This window comes from Urocitellus parryii, chromosome 10 (assembly GCF_045843805.1).
Source record: "Urocitellus parryii isolate mUroPar1 chromosome 10, mUroPar1.hap1, whole genome shotgun sequence".
NCBI classification, from domain to species: Eukaryota; Metazoa; Chordata; class Mammalia; order Rodentia; family Sciuridae; genus Urocitellus; species Urocitellus parryii.
In genome coordinates this window covers 7291103-7314309 of record NC_135540.1, presented here as the reverse complement: position 1 = coordinate 7314309, position 23207 = coordinate 7291103, and the positions used below count along the sequence as shown (strand labels likewise).

General features: G+C 51.0%; 1 protein-coding gene across 6 annotated transcripts in view; it reads right to left on the bottom strand.

Annotated features, from left to right (window-relative positions):
- Nucleotides 1–2404: 2404 nt before the first annotated feature.
- Jade1 (jade family PHD finger 1) overlaps nt 2405–23207 on the bottom strand; it is a 52865-nt gene continuing 32062 nt past the window's right edge. For all 6 annotated transcript variants that reach the window (XM_026390889.2, XM_026390893.2, XM_026390895.2 and 3 more), the window contains 7 exons: nt 21707–21894; nt 19292–19503; nt 16596–16763; nt 15383–15499; nt 12169–12690; nt 7496–7613; nt 2405–6185 (listed from right to left, as the gene is read on the bottom strand). In XM_026390889.2, coding sequence (XP_026246674.2) covers nt 5278–6185; nt 7496–7613; nt 12169–12690; nt 15383–15499; nt 16596–16763; nt 19292–19503; nt 21707–21894 — 2233 coding nt within the window. In that variant the 3' untranslated portion in view covers nt 2405–5277. The remainder of the gene's footprint in view (nt 6186–7495; nt 7614–12168; nt 12691–15382; nt 15500–16595; nt 16764–19291; nt 19504–21706; nt 21895–23207) is intronic.

Genomic DNA, 23207 nt, shown 5'->3' with positions numbered 1-23207 from the left:
AAGTTTTGTACAGGTTCAATTTGAAATTGAACATCAGTCCTATTTCCAGGCTCACTATCAAGAAACTGACTTTAAATAATTCTTTTAACTTTCCAAGCACTGTGGGTCAGGAAAGAGAATTTGATCTGCTGTTTTTTCCTTCATTCCTGATGGCAGTGTTTTTTTTTTTTTTTATTCTCTAATCACATATGCATGTACTTTACATGTAATGTATGTTACTTAAATGTGACTAAATTCCACTCTTCCTAGAAGAAGGCAGGACTGAAGGAGGTTCTTCCCCTCGTAGTCTTTTAGCCAGTAGAGCACATGATGTTCCAGGCCAGGGTTTTTAGCTCCACTGTAGAGAACCACGGACTCAAGTTCAAAGTATGTCAGTGGACTCAAAAATACAGCCTCCTGAACTGGAGGCCACAGAGCCTGGCGGGCTCGGTCCTGCTGGCTGCAGCCGTCCCCAGCTCCACCACTTCACTTCTTATTTCACTAATTTCTTTGTGCCTCGGCTTCTCCATCTGCAAATTGGAGATAATCGCACCTACTTCTTGTTACAGGGATTAAACAAATTAACACACTTGAAATGCAGAACAGTGCCTACCACTTGATAAGCCTTTGTAATTATCTGCAGAAGTCAGGAGGTCCCCTGAAGCCGCATGCAATGACAAAATCAGTTTTTGTTCCAGAAGCTGTCACTGTACAGATAGCATTGGCAAGGTCACAGCTAATTAGGAAGGGATGACTTCCACCCAACTTGAGTCAAGGTCCATCAGACCAGAGGCTGCGCAGCAATGCAAGCAAGAGATGAGGAGGCCTGGACTGTGGGATCAAGAGAAGCAAGAAACACTGGGCTGACATGAAATTCCACATCAGGCCTTGATCACCATCGGCTACTGAAGAAGAAAGGATTCAGACTCCCAGGTTCCAGGCTGAGAGACAGGACAGAGAAAAACGAGTCCCCAAATCTCTGATGCCTGTACACGTCCGAGAAAGTCCCAGTAAACAGCGTCTTCAGCGAAGGCTGGAAGGCAGAGCTCGCGCAGCAGCACAGGGAGCAGGGGAAGGCCTGTGGCTGGGGTAACCGCCTCGATGAGCTTGCATCCTCTTCCAACGACCAGGACACCAAACTCCTAGGTGCCTAGAGCACACCATCTAATGCAGTTCTGAGCATTAAGGGGAAATCCTGTTGAAGATTTCAACCTTGACGTCAGTGGCGAAGTTTGTTGCAGATGGCTAATGTTTCAAAGGTGGAAACCATTTCCTAACTGACTGGGATGAAAACACAAATGTGAGTCCCTGGTGCCGCGTTTCCAATCACAGATTGCTTGGTTACTGATGACAGGCCCTTCCTTTGGCTCCTAGGGACTTAATTTCCCTGGGGAACTATTGTGGTTATTCAACTTTAAGACCTAGTAGGAAGAATCACAGTTATTCGTCTCTAGGGTCTTGGAGCAAGCAACGTAGAAGTAAATAGTCGCTAAGGAGAAATGAGCAAGGCCTTAGCAAACTCAACAATTAATGCTAAAGAAAAAACACTGGGAACATGTTTAATTGACTGGGACAAAAATGAAACCCAGTTGTGGCCTCTTCAGTCGACAAGAGAATGTGAAAGCAACACCAGTCCTGCTGTCCAGGCAACAAAAAGGAAAAGTGCACTTCGGTGTCTGTGATTTCTCACATAGTGGTTATGCAAGGCTGACTTCCAGGAAGGAAAACTAGGAGGCCCAGTTCTGCCAAGGCCTAATGCTGTGACCCTGCACAAGTCTTTGTGGGATACAGTTGCTCTTGTTTATCCTCATGTCCCAGCCGTCTGTCATCAAGAGTACTTAATGGAACCACTCTTTGAAAAATTATTTTCTAAAGCACTTTGAGTACGACCTTCCCATCCTTCAGGAATCACATTTTTTGCCTCAGCAGCCTCATCAGTTAAAAAGTAATGTTCAGTGAGCGACCTGTTCCTAGTAATAAAAATTACAGCCCACACTTACTAGATGCCTACTGCTGCATGCTCTCTCTGAGATAACTTGTGAATTTGCTTTAACTGTCACAACCCTAGTTAGAAGCAAAATGTCACCCTCTTTTACAGATGGGAAAACCACGGCGTGGTTGATAAACTAGTTCAGCCTTAAAACAAGTCTACGTAGCCTCTACAAGTAGATTTTTTTTTCAGATCCGAAATTGTATTCCGGGGATAAGAACTCCAGGTGGAAAAACTAAAACCCACCATTATCTTCAGCCACCAGAGTTGAGCCAGAAAGAGCCCAGGGAACCTGTATCTATCTCCTGCCATCCGCAGTGTCCCCTTCAACTCATCCCTGAGCTGAACTGCAAGACAGTAAACACCCATTTGGGGCTGCTAAGTCACATAGGCCTTTAAATACGTAGCAAAAGCAGATTTCAAGACACTTAAAAATGTATTGCAAAATGTACAGCATTTATTCACATACAGACAAAAAGGCACAAATTCTACTAAATAGTTCAACAAAAAAATACAGCTGTCCTCAACTAGTTTTATAAATACTTTCAAAAAGGGGGATAGAAATAAATACAGGATAGGGCCATGTAATATAAAATAGTCATCTCTACATATACTTTGTTTAATTTCTGATTTTTAACTCTTCATGCACCTTTTTTTCGATTTTAGCTGAATGGACACCAAGCTAGGCACATAGTGAAAAATCCTCTGTACAAGGTTACAAATGTAATGACAAGTTTGTCCATTTCAAAATAATTAAGATTTGTACACAACACATAAAACCCTTCATTTAGATTTTGTGTTTATAACCTAACAAATGACATTCCAGGCAACTTTACAAAAGTTTAACTAGCCTACATTTTGACATAATACAGTGATCATAATCAGAGATATTTCTTGGTCAGGATGCACAAGGAAAGATAAAGGAGAAAAAGAAAAGAAAAAGCAAATGGTTCCATACTAATAGAACGTGAGTGGGTGGGCCGGGCTGGCTGCTGCTATGGCCACTCACACAGAGCTCCCAGCGCGACGCGAGACTAACCTACAAAACTCTCGTTACACCGTCAGAGAAACCGCGCTCTATACCATTTGCATTTCGAAGCAGGAATAAAAAGTGTGGGCTTTTTATTATTTTTGTGTTTGTTTTTGTGTGGGGTTTTTTTTATTTATTTTTTTGTTTTTTTTGTGTTTTTTTTTTTTTGGTTTAGCATAACTTGGAACATTTGAAAGCTTTTCAACCTAAATGTGGGGAAAAACAGGTAAGGCATTATTTTTGCACAAAACTAGCATTCCTAATAGTGCAAATGAATCTGATACCTCTTAAAATGGTGAGAGGTCATATACTTACTAGATTAATTTAGATTTTCTTTCTATGGCTTAACAAATTATCCCTCTATAAATCCTACTCTCACCCAGAGCTGCTGCTGCAATCAAAAGTTCATAACTATATAGAGTCCAACCTTCTCCTGTGTCCAGCAAAAGGTTTTTGCTCATATTAAAAAAAAAAAAAAAAAAAACTTTTTAATTTTTAAATTATGCTACGAGCAAATGTACAACTTGGATTCCTAAGAACCTTATAATATCCGTAGCAAAAAGCTGATCTGGACAGCAGTCTTTCAAACTGAGCCCCATAGCTCAAAAATAGTCAATCTAAAAACCTGGGTCGTTCTTTCCCCTCCCCTGAATTAGCTACTATAATGTACTTGAGAAGTCAAGACTTGGTTTGGAAACCATACACACAATGGGGTGCATTGGATCTACTATTCGATCATCTGATAAAACTTGCATAGCAAGATGGAATTCAATAAGCCTTTTTGTTGTTGACAATCATCTGGAAGACTTGAAAGTTAACTACAGAACTCAAAAGCATTATTCATTAAGCATCAGAATGTCCCTGCCACATGGAAACAGATGTGTAAATGAATCAGGAATCTCAATCCTGGTATTAACAAACTAAGGGGTAATTTAGGGAAAGCTGGGCTTGTTCCAAATGCCCATAATTCTAAATCTCATTACTATTTAAACTTTCCTTCTCATAAGTTTGATTCACAACTACATTGGATTCCAAAGAAAATTAACAGTACCTTAACACTATCCACCGTCTTAATACACACACTCCAGCGAGTGCAAAAACAGAACATTGTACTCAAATTGAATGCTAAATTATTGCTGATAACTTACTAGTTTATTGCCATTTGCAATTAGAAAGTCCAAGTTACAAATGAGAGTGCAGAGCTCTGACTCCAGGAAACCTGCGCAGGGCACACCTCAGTCTCCTTCCTGTTCAGCCTCGGTCAATGGTAAGAGCTTATCGAAAGTTATTGCCTTTCTATTGTTTTTAAAATATAACCTATTTCACTTTATTCTTTTTTTTTTCTTTTTTTCCCTTTTTATTAAGGAATCTGTTCATGTTGGAAGCCCAGATCCCCAACATATGCACTAGTGGTGGGCTCTGGGAAGTACCAGTCACCAGAGTCTGAAGTTCATCACTTGAATTGAATAGCCAGGTGGCCAGGTCCTGGCAATGGCCAGGGGAAACCTAAGCTGGCCCAAGAGCCAGTGGTCAAGGAAGAGGAAGGTCAGAAGGACTGGTGAAAGTGGGACTCCAGCTGCCCTTTCTCACAGACAGAGAACTTTCTAGGTGGCTTCGCTCTCTGCCAGTCCTGCATCCCACATCCACTCACAGGCTTCAGGAGCGAGGCCTCTCCAGGCGCAGCAGCTCTCCCCCTCCTACAGCGACTCCAGTAATGACCTTTTATAAATTCTCTCTTCCCTGGCTGCTGGGTTACACGAGTCTCCTAGTGTCGCTCAGGGTCAGAGCTGCTGCCTCTGTCTATGCAACAGAACCGCCCGTGGGCCACACCATTTCAAGGCCGACCACAGTCCTAGAAAACGAGCTCTGTGGGCTACAATTGGTACGAGAGGGTTTGTTTCTGTAAATGCATTAATTCATTGGAGTTCTATCTGATTCTGTATACTCGGGGAACCAGGAGTTTGTGCTTTGGGAAGAATGCAGAGGGCAACAGACATCCACGAGGCGTGGGTAAGCCTTGCCCTCGTCCACACTGACTCCACTCATCCTGTGTAGTGTTTAATTCAGGTGCTAATCTACCATGTCTTACGGCTACAATCTACTCTTCTGTCTCCTCAACAAGCTGCAAATAACACAAACTTCTCACAACGATGATTTATAAATGACTGGGAAAAAATTCAATCTGAATTGTAAAAATGTGTTTGTGTAGCTAAGGAATAAAGGGCTTCTGCTTGTCCCCGCCACCAGACCTCCCGGGCACAGGGCGACAGGCCAGGGGTCAGGAGGCCAGGATGCTCCTCCTGATGATGTCTGTCCTCCTGCTGATGGTGCTGCTGGCATGGACACACTTCTTCTCCGAGGCCTCGCTCTCCGAGTCACTCATTTCTGCGTCGGGGACATACCCGTCATTCTCGCTGTCAGGCTTTAATTTGCTTTTTGCTCGTTCCTTGGCTGGAGCTCGGCCTAGGCCCAGGTAGGGGTAGTCTGAGTGCTGGTGGCAGGTGCCCTCGGGGGCCTCTCCCTGCTGCTGCCGCTCCCCCTTCTTTGGAATCCGGAACCCCCCCCAGTCTTTCCCTGGGCTGGCAGGTGTTGTAGGCACTTGGACTGTGGTCTGACTACAGGTCACTCTGACTAGGGAGCCATTGCACCTGGGCACCATGTCCCTCCTGGCTCCAGGCGCGGACTGCCCCCCTCCAGGGGAGGGGGCGGCTCTCGTGCTGTCCAGATGCCTCTGGGACACATCCGTGGACCTGAGAGGCTTGTGACTCTGTTTAAAAGGCCTGTCCTTCAAGTCTCCTTTAATGAGATCACAATGAAAACGATTGTCTCTTCTTTTCCCGTGGTCTGGTGTCACCACACCATTTTTCTGTTGTGCCGATATGAGACGTGCTTCTGCAAAGGTCTTTTCAAAACTCAGGAAGCTCTCTGGGACCCCCAGCCCCTCCCTCACGCCGCACAGCTCTGGCGGCCGGGGCAGGGCCTTGCCCTCGCCCACACCGCTGTCCTGCAACAGGTCTCGGTTATGGGGCTTTTTCAGGGAATGAACCAAGGAAGTGCCCATCTGTTTCCTGAAGAAGGCAGAATGCCATTTCAAGTCCTCTATCTTGGGAGCGTCGGGACCCACAGAAGGACTATTAAACAGAAGCATGTGTTCCAGTGAGAAGGAGGAGCAGGAAGAAGGCACACCTGTGAACACAACAAAGAAGGGTCACGAGGGGCAGACCCACAGGGAACGTCCGGCTCCTCGGCATCACCCAGTCGACACAACTCTCCCCTCCAAGAGCACGACACACGGCCACCTACTCTGTCTGAAGAATCTGCATTTGATATGCAGACTTTCTTTCTAAAGTAGCTGAAAAACCGTATGATTCTTCACAGGAAAAAAAATCCTTTCCAAGGACTACATTTTTCTTCAGACAAAATAACTGATCTGATTTTCAAAGGAGAATCCAGGCAAGATCTGTCAGCTGGTCCCTGGCTGCAGTCTCCCTCCTCTGGTTACAGCAACCCTGCAGTGGGCCGGTCTCCAGCCAGCAGCCTCCCGCTGGGACCAGAACACAAAAGGGCAAGCTGGGGCTTCTAGACACTTCTTTCTCCCAAGTGTCCACACCTTAGCAGGGTTGTTACGAGGATAAACATGTGTCTAGAATGCTGTGCAGTAACTTTAAAACAGTCCAAGGCAAAGACCCCTGCCTCCCACCGAAGGCTAACCTCAGATCTCTAAAATCCTGGTGCTGCCAGGTTCCAGGGCTTAGGATCACAGAATGTTAGGGCCAAGAGGCACTTAGAGGTCATGGTTCTACCCCAAGCCTCTCCCAGGCAAAGGAATCCCAGGAAGGCAAAACAACTTGCCCAACTTGCCCTTGATCTCCCAGTAACTGATGCGCTGTCCACAGCAGATGTAGATCCCTGTGTGCTTTTCTGTACTGCGTCACCCCGAGCAACACAAGATAGAAAGCACTAAATAACACCTGGTGCTCAATGGAAAAAGAGTCAAACTCCATCTACACAAAGAAAAGGCTACTGTGGATGTCATCTGAACAAGTGTCATAAGCACACTTTTAAGATAATACTTGTAATATGCTGCAGGTAGCTGCAAAGGCTAGATGATCTATAAACAAATCCGTCTGTGTCCCCAGGATACATGTATCCAGAGCTCTGCCTTGACTGCGTATTGCCCTGGAGTCTCCTGACCATTCCAGAAGGGGGTCGAGACGCCATCCCCACCTTCCAGGGGGAAGAAGGTGAGGATCAGACTTGGCTTCTGTGTGCTCAGGGCTCAGGGAGACGACGCCCAGTCTGCACCTTGCTCCCCTGCACCGTGATGCCTCTAATGCCTGAAGATCCTCTGTAAATGTGGAAATCTGTGCTGCCTGTTTTTTTTTTTTTTTTTTTTTCTTCTTCTTCCCTATCAAACAAAGAGCGAAGCATTTGTCCCTCAGCTGGCGGGAGGGCAGACCCTGCCCATGTTTCGGCCTTTGGGGCATGATGCCTACCTGAAACTCTTTCTTGCTCCAAGAGCTTAGTGTACAGACTGAACATCTGTTCCTGGACTCTGCACACAGATCGCTTGATCTTTTCCCTGCGGGTCACCATGTAAGTGAGGTTCCGAACCTAGAACACAGAGGACAAAGATTCTAAGTGAGTGATACAGTCATGATCATGGATACATGGTGCTTTTTAAATTTTTCTTAACTGTGAGAAATTGGTTCTACTCAGGCCTCAACAGACATTTGAAATCAAAATGCACTTTCAGCATTTTGCCCAATCTCTTATCTCCTTTTGGGAGGACAAGAAGGTTCTGCTCCTTCCCCCGAGCTGGACAGCAGAGTCTGGAGAGCTGGGGCTGGGAGCTGCAGCCTGGCCGCACACAGCCTGCCGGCTCCCATGCCCAGCCCCGGGGAGGCCCTGGCATCCAGTCCAGGCTCCACTTTCCAGCCGCCAGCCATCGTCTTCCCATTAATCTACTGCCAACGAGCTTCAGCGCCATTCACAAGCCACCTATGCCCCACTGTGCCTCAAGTAGGTGAGCACAGGTTCCCCTGGAAGACCAGTCACCAACAACTCCAGGAAGCTTCTTGTCCACTGGACTCTCAACGCCACTGGAAGACCTGGCCCCCAGGTGTCGCAGCACCAGGCCGCCGCCTCCCTCCTGCTCTGCCAGCCGTAACTGGCCAGTCTCCAGTCCAGCTCCATCTTTGTCTCTTGGAAACTGACGCTGCCCTCTCCCCGATTCCTCTGTAACCGAGACGCCAGTGCTAGAGCTCCGCTTCACAGGCAGCATGTGGCTGGGGCGGGTCATGCCCGCGCTCACTAAGCCACACGCAAGTGACTCAAAGTTCAGTGGTCAGCATTCTGCCAGCTGCCATCATTCCAACAGCACCAAGACCTAGAGAATCGGCCACTGACCCCACTGACCCTCCGTGCTGAAGTCTACTAGCGATCCTCACTAGGCTGAGTGTTCTGAAAGCACCAGTGTCAACCACGGCGCACCAGCTGGCCAGCCCAGCCCGGCCGCAGGAGGGACAAGTGCATGCCCTCACGCTCCCGAAACTTCCCCTGCAGCTTTCAACAGAGAAAGCTCAAAGGCCTCCACCCTTTTATTCCGGCATAAAGACAAGCCACACACCGGACAGACACAATTTTTTTTGACGTTCGTCTCCGACCTCCGTCAGCCGCCGCGATTCAAGCTGTGTTCAGGGCAGTCTTGTTTGCCAAGGAACGTGACACTCGGACTGAGACACAGCCCAGGTTGGCTGGCTTGACATGTGCATCCTGGGCCATCTCCCGGCCCCAGCAGGAAACGGCCAGGTCAGCTGGCTCTGCCCTGCACACCTGGCCACCAGGGTCTTCCTATCTTTGTTCCTACATCAATCCCTTATGTTACTAATACTTCACTGTTAAACCCATATCTGGTTTTTTTAATTAAAGAACTGAGAAGAAAATCACTGAGTAAACCTCATGTGTCTTCAGCCTGGTTAAAGGAACTTCCTTCTCTAACAGCCACACCCCGCAAAGCCAGGGAGTAGGCACCTTTACAGAAATCCTGACCACCATGGGATGCGGTGGCTGGCCGTGTTCCTCACTAGTCACTGTTCCACCCAGATGAGATGAGGAGTGTGGAAGCTCAGAAACGAGAGGCCAGCTCCATCCTTACCACAGACAGACTCGACACTTGTGGAAAACACGACGGTTTTCACACTTCAGAAACCCCTTCCTAGGAACCAAGCAGCCCTTGCCAGACAGCTCGACAGCTGAACTGAGGGTCATGCATTCTCCAGGCTCATCCTACTGTTCCTTCCACTCAGACTTGCCACCGTCTGCCCCAGCGGCCCTCAAGGAGTCACCAAAAACAAAAACCAACCAGCTCACGGTACACACTCACGTGAAACCCTCCTACACTTTCCCCTAAAGCAGTGATTCCCACTGCCCTAAATAGACTGCGGATCCCACCTGTGACTTGAGAGTAACTGCTGCTGCTGCCCAGGTACCACACCCCAAGAACACGGCCCTGAGAATCTAAAGGTTCCAGTGGGTTTTCTGGAATCCCAAACTCTGCTTGCAACACTGAAGCTTAACATGCCTTTAGATCAGGGGACTGTTTGTGTCCTCTATCAGATTTTCATTTTCAAAGATGACCATTCTGCTGAGTGACTTACAAGTAGGACTGTCCCCCTGACGTACAACCAGAGTGCAGAGGGAGATTGGAAAATGAGTGCTTGTTGCCATAAAAACAAACGCATATTTACTCCATGTTTTTAAAAAGATATTGGGGGGGGGGGGGATGTCCCACCAGAGTGAAGTGACAGCCTTGGGGACCTGAGTGGCCGCCTGCCCCATCAGCAACCTTGTCTTGTGAAAGCTGTGGATTCCCAAAACCTCCTGAAGTTCACTCCTGTCATCTGACTTTCTGATCCAGAACTGGTGACCAGGAGTGCGAGGCCCCAAGGTGTGAACTTGCGGGAAAGAGCAATTACCACAACCACTCAGCAGTCTGCGTGGCATGGCTGTCTGCCAGCTCAGGAACGGTCCCATGGGGCTTCGTTATGCTCATGTAGCACCTATTCCTGGTGTCGGCCAGCCACAGTGGAGACTTGGACGGAACACCAACCTCCGATTTGTTCTCATTGTTGTCCCTGCCCTGAATCGGCTGGCCTGGTACACTTAGGCTCATAATCACAGACTGCGCTCTCTGGGGCGTGGCAAAGATTGACTTCTTAAAACCTCCATCGTCAGAGGGCTCATGGCAAATTTGGGGCAAGGTTTTTCATTATAATAAGCCCATTTTTAAGCCTATGCTAAAGTCCCCTAAATTCCCTTCAGTTTTTTAATAATGAAATAAATAAATGTAATCAATGCCACACACGCACACACGCAAATCCTGATTTATTCCCTGTTTCTCATACATGATAGGCGGTGTTCTACTTAAAAAGCAAGTGACAACTCCAAAAAAAAGTTCAGTATTTAATTGTAAGTGCATGTTAATCTGAGTGACTTACGTACAGAAGAAGAGTTAGTACACCACAAGCATTTTCTACACTTTTATTCTGTGGTGATTGAGACAAACACAGGCCGAACATGAGACTTCTCGCCCCTCCCTCCCAGGACTGCCTGCCTCCACGCACCTGATGACAGCAGTGTTCAGGGTCCCAGCTCCTCCCGGGCTCCAGCTCAACCTCCAGAACCCTTCCCGTCATCTACAGCGCAGGGGAGGACGTGCAGGGAGCCAGGGCTCTACACTCACCACTAGGGGGCGTGTGGGGGCTCAACAGCCTCACCAGCCTGCTCTGGCTCCGGGCGCCCCGGGCTGAAACCTGGCCTGCCCAGGACCTACCCTGGTTTAGGAAGGGGCAGCACAATAAGCTGGAGGAGACTGAAGCCCCAAGAGGATCTCTGGTGAGCATTCAACTTGCACTTTCACACCACCGACAGGGCTGACAGGGCCACACGGCTCTCTCAGACCCCTGGGCCTTTCCGCTAAAGCCCTTGTGCAGCTTCTCCCTCCTCTGCCTCCACTCTGATTCCCTATCACTTGTGACTCACTCCTCACTAATAAGTGAGGTGCTTGGGGGAAATGCATTAACTGTGTGCGGCCACTGGGGTGCCCTACAGGGCAGGCTGCGGGGCCAGGAAACCTCAATGCTGTCTCCTTCACACTAATGAATTTACTCAGTAGCTAGCAGCCAGGGGAGTTGGACGGAAGGTGCTCTAAGACACATCCCCAATTAGCAAGCCTCAGTCAACCCTACCCACAGGAGCAGGAGCCCACGCCCCGGTGGGGGAGGCAGCCCTCTCCAGATTACTCCTGTGCTGGGAAGGAGGGTCCAGGCGGGACTCCAGGGGCAATGGAGAGGGGGGGAGGCAGCGGAGGTGGCGGCAGCAGCAGCAGCAGCAGCTGATCCAGTGGTGTGACCACAGCGGGTGTATCTGTGGTGTGCCGAGCATTACGAGGGCTCCTCAGACAGATCTGAAGCCCCGTGCACCGGGATCCCACCCTCACCAGACGCACAGACGCACACACGCAGGCACATGAGCCACATGCACAGCCTTGGGATGACTTAGCACCTCACTGCCAGGAGTGTCTTCTGTAACAGATGTGCGTGCTGCTAAGTTCATGCACACGTGAGCACACAGCCTGCTCTGCTGGGTGACAATGCTGGAAGGCCCCTGGAGATCAGCCAAGAAGCCAAGGGGGGCCAGGGAGGGCAGCACGTGGCTCTCCACACCAGCCCTCATCAGCACCTGTATCTCCCCAGGCTGACAAGACATTTCCCTACCTCTGCCCCCTCCCCCTGCATTAAATCCATTCCAGTTTTCAAAATCAGTCTCAAACAATTGAGTCATCCCCTTGGTCATTTTCCTGGGGCTCAGTTCCCTCCAGCTCTAGAAAAGAGGGGAAAGATACACCCATCTGATCTTGCAGAACAATAAAGATTAATGGGAAAGTGTTTAAAGAAAGGGGTCACAAAGCAGCTCCCGCTCTGTGGCAGTCTTACACGTGTGCACAGTGAGCTGACAGCCCGTGAACACATTAACCAACACCACCTCATGCTGCAGTGCACACGGGGCTGGGAGCAAGGACTGGCTATTATTTCTTGCTCTGGGCGAGCATTCGCCTCTTTGCATCTTCTTCTCTAAGTCACTATAAGGTGTCAGTGTCAATCATTACCCTCTCCAGGTCCTGCCGCAGGTGCGTGAACAGCTGCAGCCTCCTAAACAAGACATCCTGCTCCCGCTTGGCTAGATTGTCCTCTTCGTCTTTCTTTGGGGTGATCAGAGGCTTGTTGAAGTTGACCTTCCTCTTGAGCTTCCAGTATTGGTACAGGAAGTCCACCACTTCCTCAGGCAGCCTCAGGGCTCGGGCCACGTCCAGCAGGTTGACGAAGGTGTAGAACCCATCCTCCAGCTGCTGCAGCTTCTGCTTGCGGACGCTCACCCGGTGGGCCTCCTCCCGGTTCTGCTCCAGACTGGCAAAGGGTTCCAGCGGATTCCGGGGGGAGCACTCGGGGGCCCCGTTCTCCTGTGCGGCCCCCTCGCCAAGGCTCTCCTCAGACTTCCGGTGGGAGCTGTGCTTTGGGCAGTAGGACTTGAACTTGACTTCATCATTCTCTGCCAAGATAGTCTTCATTTCCAGGCCCCGGTCAAAAGCACAGGTCACATGGAAGGCCGTGCGGCAGTTCTTCACGGAGCACTGGAAAGAACACACAGCAGAGAGAGGACTGTTAAGGAGCAGCAGCCCAGGGCCCTTGGTGCTGGGCACCCACACGTGACCCCCAGGGGCACATTCAAGAATGCAGTGTGGCAGGAGAGCGTGACAAGGCTGGGCCCTGGCAGACAATGCCAGGTGCCATGTGAAGTAGGTGGGGACTTCAGGGGCTCTCCAGATGGACGCTCATGAACCAAACCAAACTGCCCTCTTCTTAGGAACAACCACGTCCGTGACCGTGCAAATGACACTCATGACAAGGGTGCATCATGCTCCAAGTAGCAGCTGCTCAACACGCAGAGCACACGCTGGAGCACTAACCTGGCTTTCCTCAGGGACATGAGGAAGGTGTTGTGGGAACGATCTGGACAAGAGTCCCCCCAGGACCAATGACTACTTGTCGGGTTTTAAAAGGAAAGTGAATCCTCACTCTGACCCCACAAGTGGGAAGATAAATGCCACACTCCCTTGAAGCAGGGCCCAGGGGTCAGAGCAGAAGGTGCAAAGGAGACGAGAAGCGCAGCCCAGGATGGAGGCAGGCCCTGCCAGCACAGAGGCTCCCATGAGCCCAAGGGGTAGATGGGCACCACCAGGGACCACATCCTATGGCCACAGGGAAGTCACTCTGAAGGCCAGGCCACAGCAAGGTTGCTGACCGCCTTGCCACAGCGCCTGCTACGGTTCAGACCACAGCCTCTGGCCCAGCAGGAGCCAGCGATCAGCGGCTTCTGATCTCACTGAGCAAATCCCTGGAAGGAGGTTCCTGGTGGAGGCTGAAGTCAGTCCCCTAGAGCAACACTGCCTGTGTGAGGCCAAGAGACCCCAGGGCATGCCAGCGGGCAGGGGAGCAGAACCCGTGGCTCCAGGCCACCGAGCAGCTGAACTCACTCAACAGGCTGAGTCACAGAGCCAGGAGGGCAAGGGCTGCAGCAGGGCACTTCAGCATTTCACTCCACGCCAGCCGAGATTTTGCCCACTGCTATAGCAATCCAGCACCCTCCACCATCCCCCATCCCCCTCCACCATCCCCCATCCCCCTCCACCATCCCCCATCCCCCTCACCTACAGCACATGAAATAAACTCCTCGTTCTATCTGTAAATAACCTCAACTCCAAGGAGTGTGTGACAGCAGCTCTGGCGACAACACACACACACCTGGCCACTGTCACCAGAGTCAGGGTGTTCCTCCCACAGCATGCGCCAGTGGGAGGCTAAAGTGGTGACAGATGCCGGAGACACTCTCCGTGTCTGGCTCAAGCCACACTTAACCCAGCCGTCTGCCCCTAAAGAGAAGCACCGCTGTGCACACCCGGGGCTGGGAGGGCCAGAGGCCGTGCTGGGGCCTTCCCACGCAGGCTGACTCAGCACCAGAGCCGCCACAGCTGCACACACCACAGAGAGGAACTCTCTGGGAAGATGGGAAAAATCATCAGCCTCCCCGGGCCTCTTCTTCAAATTAATGTTCTGGGAAAAAGAGGCCAACAGTGCAGAAGAGACACCACATCCTCTCCTCATAGGGATGCCCAGCGCCCATTTGCAGGCCTCTTAAATTCAACTGAGGACCAGGACAGGGTGCGCAGGACAGCGCGTCCACGCTGCGCTCAGAACTCCAGCTACCCCAGAAGCAATGGTTTCCCCCCAGCAGGCCACCAGGGCCTCCCACAAGTAAACATGCACGCACACACGCACTGGGAGCCTGTTAACGTCTCTGTTCTCCTTGCCCAACTCAATTCAAACCAGAGGCATTTCTGCCCTTTAGTTTTGAAGATTCTATTCCCAGTCAGCCATTTTGGTATCAGCCAAAACTTAAAACTGGCTTCGCCAACAAAGCCATGTATCTCTGAGCCCCAGGGCCCCGAGCCTGGCACTGTCTACACTGAGCTGCTATTCTCTGCACGGAGAGGAGCTGCCCTCCAAGTGCCTCTGCTCCAGGAACTCCACAGCGCTCGCAGGCCTGAGTGAGGACCGTCCGATGGCCAGCTGGAGGACCAGAGGCCCCTGCGGAGCAGTCCAGGCACCCTGGCAAGCCGGCAGCACACATGCCGCCCCACTCTCTCTCATCCACCAGCTCTGGGACCCGCTGACCTGTTTTGGGAATGCTGCTCTCGGTCCCTGACGCACTCATGGCCACGGTGCCGTGAAGAATCAAGGAACCAGACTGTTCAGATCAGGTTAAGAACCTGGGCCAAGAGCACCCGCAGGGCACCTCGAAAGCCCCTCCACCCAGCAGGCGCCAAGCAGTGTGTTTCTGCCAGTGTGGCGGCAGCACCCAACCCCACAGCCTGGAGAGGTGGCCGCAGAGGTGCGCCGTGGCATGCTGAGCCTGCAGGCGGGGAGACTCCCGTGCCCCAAGTGAGGCATGTCGGAAAACTGGCTTCTCTGTGGAAGGTGTCTCTCTGCACAGAGGGGCTGGGACACCAGGCTTGGGGTAGCCAGGGAAGGACCAAGACAATCTGGAACTGCCCTGCCACTCAGGCAAACTTCCAGGTAACTGTGTGACGATTATCAGCCAATTGACAGTGTTCCTGCGGACAGGAGCCATCCCGTCCCTGGGAAGGGCGGGCACCCCTCACCCTGGGTCCTGCAGCTCCTCCGGCAGGAGCCTGAGGGGACAGTCTCCCTCACCTGCTACCCACAGCGGGGAAGGAAGCCAGCCCTTCTTCCTAAGCGACGTACCTGTATGGAGGCCCCGAACTTCTCGTTGCAGAGGCTGCACACGAGCGCCCACCGGCTGCTGGGGATGTGAGACACCTTTGTGATGGGCTCCATCTTCTCGGGGCTGCCAATGCTCACCTGGAAATCAGAGACAGCGAGAACGGAGACGGGCCATCAGGGCCAAGTGTGGCCATTCAAGACTCACAGGTTCTTGACTTCCTGCAACAGGTGAGCCCTCAGGGACCCCAGGGGCAGACAGGAGAGACCCAGCCCTGTCCCCATCTGATGGAGACAAGTTCGATGACAAAACATTTTCATTTATCATTTAAGGGTGCGATGACCAAGACTCTCGTGGTCAGGACCATGCAATCTACTATGCCTCTGATTCGAGGAATGTGTCAAGACTAAAAAGCCATCTTAAATATATTTAAATAGACGACCGAGAATGGACTAAGTAAATACATAAGCTATTTTAATCTCTCTCACTAAAGAAAACCATTTTCTTCAGTTGTAACACAGACTAGATTCAAAGTGGAAATCCACCAAAGTCAACAGGAGTCCACTCCACGTTCAGTGAGGTCGCTGAACTGTATGTATCCTGTTAATGCAGAACCAGGAGACCCGGCACCACCAAGACTCGGAGCAGAAACCAACACCATGTCGTTTTCCTCAAGAGGGAAAATGACCCAGATCAGACACCAAAAAATGGTGGGATCTGAATCACAAATGATATTCTCATAGTGAGCCGTGCAAATTAAATCAGTTAAAGTCTGGGACTTGAAGTAAATTAGACCAGACCTGAATTTATAAAGGTGGAGGCTGAATAAGAATTTAAATAAAAATCACAGAAGTATAACCTAGAGCATGATGTTTAACCATGGTGGTGTCGAGTGTGAGGCTTGCCAAGCACAAGGATCCACAGGACGGCACTGCCAGGCCCAGGCCACAGCCATGGAGGCTGCAGGCCTGACCCTGCAGGTGGGCGTCAGCCATGATTCGGCACAGGTGAAGCCACCGGACACTGGCCTCTGGAGTTCACTCACTGCACCTCCAGGCAGCACTGCTACGAATTCACACTCATGACAACAGGGTGGTATGCTGCAGGTCCCAGCAAGTACAGGTATCTTTTCACCCGTCAGCTACAAGCTGCCCACATACACATGGCTCCTCATGCCCAGTCCCAAGTACCAGCCAGGGCCTTCTGAGATGAGGTGCTAGTAAGAACCACGCTTACCTCAGGGATCCACAGGGCACAGCTGACATGGACCCACTTGGTTCCGCTGCGGGTGGGCTTCATAGCACCGCCCTTCTTGGGACACAGCAAACATTTTGGCTGGACTCCCAGGGCACAGGTCCGGCACAGCCAACTGCCCTCTGGCACCTTGAGGATTCCATAGCAGGCCTGCAATGCCACAGGACATCCCCAAGCAGAGGAGAGAAAATCATTGACTGTTCCCATTTTTATCAATTAATTTAAAGACACCTAGAAAGATTTTCACAGAACCACAGGCAACACAAACAGTCCCACGTCCACTGAGCAGTGACCCTCTCCCTCAGGAAACACCACTGGCCACTACAAGGAAGTCCTGCATGGGTGTGTGCCCTAAAGACACGCAAAACACGTATATGTTTAGCACAGGGTGGTCCTGCAAGCTCCAGACAGACAAGTTTTTAAAAAATCTGCTCTGCAGTGTTGTTACAAAACCCACCTATACCAAGTTTCTAGACGGGGTTTCAGTGAGTGCTCAAAGTCCCAAGGAGTCAGATGGGAGAAGCTACCCACCTGCTTCATCAACGAAGAGGGGTGAAGGGAGGGGAGGTGGCAGTGCTATTAAAGGAGACTGAAGGTGGTGGCGGGGGACTGAAATAAACCAGGACACCTCACTCCCAAGGCTGGGCAACCTCCACCAGCCAGACCCCAACACTCTCCCACAGGAGCCGAGATCCAAAACACAGACATCCCAGACAATGGGAGAATTCAGTCTCTTTAGCTGATGTTTAAAAAAATAAAGCCTGTCTTGCACAAGATGGCCAAATTACACTAGAGGCATCAACTGCAGAAATCAAGGCTATTACAATTGAAATGATGAAGGTAGTTGGAAGAGAGAAGAGGTAAATGTGAGCTGAGCGAGGGGAGGAAGGAAGCCAGGGCGGAACAGAAGCTCAGTCAGAGGCCTCTGAAGACCAGGCCATCAGAACCGCATCCTCGATGAACTGGAGCCGGGAGCAGCTCTCCAGGCAGAGAACAGCCCTGGGCACGCTACATACCCAGGATGCACAAGGAAACCTCAGGTGCAAGGTGGGTGAGGGGGGCACCCTGCAGCTCAGCCAAGTGCGAGGCACCGACAGGCCACGCCAGCACCCTGGCGGGTAAAACAAACCCTTCGTAGTGCTGCTGGGTGACACTCTTACAAACAGTAAGCACCTACATCAAGCCTTCTAGAGCTGATCTCAGCTCATTGAATAAAGTATGCCTTCAAGACAAGCCAGGGGGCCTCCCAGAGGAAAAATGAGGAAAGGGACAACACAGCGTGGCAGAAAGAATGGAGGTGGGGAAGCGGTGTCTCCAGCCGCTGAGTGCCAGGGCCAGCTCTGCCACCACTCCTGTGAGGAGGCCCCAGGAGGTCCCTCCCCAGGATGGCTAGCTCATTTCTGAAACAAGAGTTCAACCAGTTCTCCGCAGAGCCTGGACAAGGCCATAGGTGGTGAAGTCTTCAGACAAGAAGTGAAGCCAGGAAGAGGCAGACTACTAAGAAAATGGCAATCAAGAACTTCACGGAGCTGGGCCCAGGCACACGCCTGTAATCCCAACGGCTCAAGGGCTGATGCAGGAGGATCGTGAGTTCAAAGCCAGCCTCACAGCAACTCAGCAAGGCCCTGTGTCTACATGTTATATAAAGGTTTGGGAATGTGGATCAGTAGCTGAGCACCCCTGGGTTCAATCCCTAGTGCCAAAAAAAAAAAAAAAGAAAAAGAAAGAACTTTCATGGAGCAAGTGTAGTAGCAACTACTCTGGAGGCTAAGGCAGGAGGATCACAAGTTTGAGACCGTCAAAATAAAAAGTAAAGAGGGCTGGGAAATGGTAACCCTGGGATAATCCCCAGTACCGCCCGCACGAACCAATCAATGCCTGAAGAATGAATAACCTAGGAGCATGGAGACAGTCGAAACTTTTACAATCACTCAGAGCCAGCCCCACTGACGTCCTAAGATCTCTCTGTGGACAGTAGGAAGCAGCAACCAAATCTTACTGCCACCAAATCCTACTTTTCTTGAAAAAAATCTTCAGTAACCCTCCTGTGCTTCAACAGCTCCATTTACAGATCAACACATGCTAGCAAAGTTCCAGGTCGCACCAAAAGATATACTTAAGTCCGAACCCCACCATCTCAAATCGTGACCTTATTAAACACTCGTTGCAGGCATAATTAGTTAAACTGGAGCAACTGGAGGACTTGGGACTCTGACACCAACACAACCCAGCTCCTCACAAAAACAGCCCTGTGAGGACAGACAACAGGGGTACACCTCAAAGAAGCAGCTGCAAGCCAGGACACACAGGACTGAAAGCCACCAGGCCTGGAGGAGGCCAGAGAGCTGCCTGTGTACCTCGAGGGAACGGGCCCTGCGGACACCTTGTTTGGACTTGCAGCCTGTAGAATACAAGACGATAGGCTTCTACTGTTTTAAGGCACCCAGACTGTGGAACTCGGAACACAAGCCAGCCGCCTGCAGTGCTGGTCCTCCAGCGCTCCTAGCTGGGTCCTGCTGCCGCTGTGGAGGCAGCAACACGGGCTCCAAACCCTGGAGCGCCCTGGACTCCGCAGCTCCAGTCTGCAGGCCCCTCAGCAAGGCGGGGCAGGGGTCCCCCTGGGAGGGAGGACTGGGCTCCAGCCGCACGCCCTCTGGGCACCCCGGGCGGCCACCTACCTGGTGCACACAGATGTTGCACTTGTCGCAGAACACCATCTCGTTGCCGTCCTCACCATCAGGGGACTGGCAGACGTCACAGACCACGTCCTCATCGTACTCGATCCCCAGGCCTTCCTCGGTCTCGATGGCATGGTTCATGTTGTCATAGCAGCGCTGCTCAAATTCCTCCAGGACCCTCTCCATGGTGAACTCATCCAGCTCAGGCATTCCTGAAAGGAAACCACAAGGCCCACGCTAAGAGCCCACGGTGATTCTGCAATGAAACAGCACTGTTGTATCTGAACTTACAATTTACAATAGATAAATAACAGAACTTAAGCCTATCCCTGAGCGTCCCAGAATTTCCTAATGAATGCCTCTCAGACCCTTCCACAGAAAAGCTCCTCCAGGCAATAGTTTGCTCCCTGTGGTCAGGCACTAAAGACAGAGTAAATAGAAAAGCAATCAACAATTCTGAGAAGGACTCAAGGATCAAGGACATGTAGTGTCACATAATTCATTTCATTACAGTCATTATACAAAACCGCCAGCATGTAAGTGACTTTCAGAAGCCATAGCCACATACTAGGAGTTTGGGTATTTTTTTTTTAAATTCCTTTCTTGTGCTTTAAAAAATAAAATTAAAAATAGTACTCTGGAAAACAATTTTCACTACAAGCATTCAATTCTCTTCGACTGGCTCATCCCTCCACACACTGCAGACTCCATCAAGCTGAAATACAGTTAATCAGAAATGACCAACATGAGAAAATATCTGGGGCAAAGAAGACAGTTCACTGTGGATCAAGTAAAACATACTCTTCTTCAAGAAAGACCAAAAGTAAATTTGAAGTGGCTATCATGGTCTGAGCTGGTAGGGGAGAGAATTTACTTTCTTCTGTTTGCAGAAGTTTGTTTTCCACACTTTCTATAATGAAAATACTTGTGCAAAGAGGAAAACAACAAGTTAAAAAGTAAACAGGACATTCAAGTTGCAAAAAAAAGAAAGGAAGAAAAATCACTGGAAATGTTACTAGAGCCTACAACAACTTGAATGCATTAGCATAAATCTTAAAACCATCGATAAACCTCCAAGTTTGTAAAACTGGAAGAACTGTATTAGACGCTGATAACAGCCCCATACATGCAAAGGGCCATCTATCTATCCAATTATGAAATGGCTTCTCCACAGCCAACTTTTCATCCCAGTACCTCCTACTGGTTTTGGAAACACCACTGACTTTGGAAATACAATACTATGCCCTATAACTAAATTTTTATCTAAAAAGACCAATAGCAACTAAAACAAACATCTTTCGCACATATTCAACTTATGTTATAAAACTACATAATTTTTCCTGCCAAAATATTCAGCAATATCTTTAAACCTGATGAATTAGCCCAGTTCTTATTAATGAAACCATTCACAAAAGCCAGGAATCAGGCTGAGACCTCTGGCTTCACAGGACAGAGGTGAGTGCTTAGGTCTTCACAATGCTGCTCAAGGCAGAGGTTCACCACTCACAAAGGTGAGAGTGCTCAGCTCCAAGAGACCACTGGAAAGCTTCTGAGCAGAGCCTGTGAAGCAACTCCAGCCTGCTATGTGGCCACTAAAGCAACGGCCACCAAGGACATCCACTGTCTGTCACAACAGCCGAGTCACCAAGCCAAAGTAAGGCATGCCTGTCACCACCCACTGGGCCGTGAACCAGCTGAGACAGGACAAGCCTTACCACAGGAGGCCCCTGCCAGGCTCCATGGAAACCACAAAGTGGCTGTCCTTCCAGGCTGTGACAGTGATGAGCTGGATGATAAATACAGAGCCAGCACCAACTTCCCACCCAGTGCCCAGGACATCAACTGCACCCCCTTGTGAACTTCCGCTGTCAAGAGTCTGGACTTGACATCCTCCTCTCGCTGTCAGGGCCCTCAAGGCCACCTCAGCAGTGGGGCCCGTGTGCAGGAGTCTGCCTCCACCCCAGACTCCACCAACCGCGGCGCCCGATAATAAGGAAACGGTGACTGATCAGCTGAGTGAGGCTTCCTCAAGGAGAAGCCAGGAACAGACCCACAGGTAAGAAGAACAGGCAGCTCGGTCTGCAGCGGGACCAAAGAGTCACTGGGCAAAACACAAGTGGCTGCAGCAGGTTCACCTCGCCCAGAGGCAGAGGCCAGGAAGGAGCCCCCGAGGGACATGAGAGGAAAGACACCCCACTTCAGGGAAGTCAGGGACGGCTGGGACACAGCACGGATGGGAAGTCATGCCACCTGCAGCCTCCCGGAGCCCACCTCCACTCCCAGGGGACCACCCCGTGCCACTCTGGGGGACATGCAGCCTCCCAATCCCGATCACCTCCGCTGCGGTCAGACGAGCCCTGGCAGCCCAGGGGGAGGGCTGACAGTGGGCCCCTGCCCTGTGCCGTGCTCTCTCACCCATCTCCTTGAACTCCTCGTTGGTCAGCTCCAGCCACGCGGCATCCATGTCGTTCAGGTCGTATCGACACACGCTGTCGGCCAGCGTCCGGATGTCCACGTAGCCCAAGTCAGGAGGCTCAGAGCCCGAGGACACGATGTACTTCTTGGGCCTGATGAACATGAGGGATTTCTCTTCGGACACAACCCTGGTGGACAGGAAGAGAAGGCGGCCACATTACCCGTTCTCCACCCACAAGCAGGTTTATCAGAAGGCCCCAGGTGGAGCCTGCTCCTCTGACGCCCAGATGCCCAGGTTGGCCTACAACCCAAACACCACAAGAGCCCAACTAGAAAACACTGCAGAAGTCTTCAAAACCACTTCACAGGACACCAGCACGCCTGCACCAACTACAACTCCAGTGGCTCAGGCCTGCTGCCAGGGTCAGCCATTACATCACCTCCACAACCAGGCCTGCCCAGCCCTGCTGGAGGTCACCTGCCAGCACTGGTTTCTCAAGAACATCTGCAGGAGCAAAAACGGCCCCTCAAGCTGGACACACAGCACATACTGGAAAACGGGCGGGGGAGGTGGGCCTGGTCTCATCTTACTAAGGGGATTGGAAGAGAAAGAATTAGGCCTTAGCCATCCATTAAAGAAATCTAAGGCACACAACGTTCCAGCCAAACAGGGGACTCTCCCAATGGGAGCCCATGGCCCCAGAACAGGAGCCCAGGTGTCTTCTTCGCCCACTCTCTCCCAACCTGTCAGCACCTGGAGACCAATGGCCCACCTCAGCCTACTCACGTTAGGGCAAGCCCGCTCCAGCCAGGAGCCACGGGCCCCAGCATCCTCCACAACTGTGCTTCCACAGTCTGCAGCAGTGTCAACAGGTGCCCAACAAGTTACAGAAGCATTTTCATCCTCCTTAAGTTAACATGGTGCTTCTTTCTACAGGGCACTGAAATGAGCATAGAGAAGGGACTTCTCCCTCCTACTCAAGAGACAGCAGGTCCCGAATGAAAGCCCCACCAGGGCGCGTGCTCTCTGCTGCTGTCCTGAGCAATTCCACAAGTGCACCTGGGCTGGGCCGCATCTTGGGGAAGGAGGCAGTGTCTACTGCCTGTGCCCTGCAGGGCCCAACGGGCACTGCTCCACAGACTGAACTCAGCCTACAAGCTCTGGTGGCTCCTGGAGGCGACCCAAGCCTGCCCATCCACGATGGACTGCAACATAATATGGACACCTGTCTGAGATCCCTAATGGCAACAACCAAACCCAATCACGCGCCTAAAGAAACACAACGAGGAGGGCCAAGAGGTGAGGACAGGCCATGCTCAGCAACAGAGAAGGCGGCCTCCATGCAGTGCCTGCAGCTGAGCAGGTACTCAGTCTCTCCAGGTCACGAGGGGGAAACAAGCAACCAGGAGGCAGCCTGACCCTGGAGTCAGCAAGGACTCACCCTATGAGAGGTGGGGACTTGTCAGTGGATACAGAGATCAGACTCAAAAACCTTCTTCC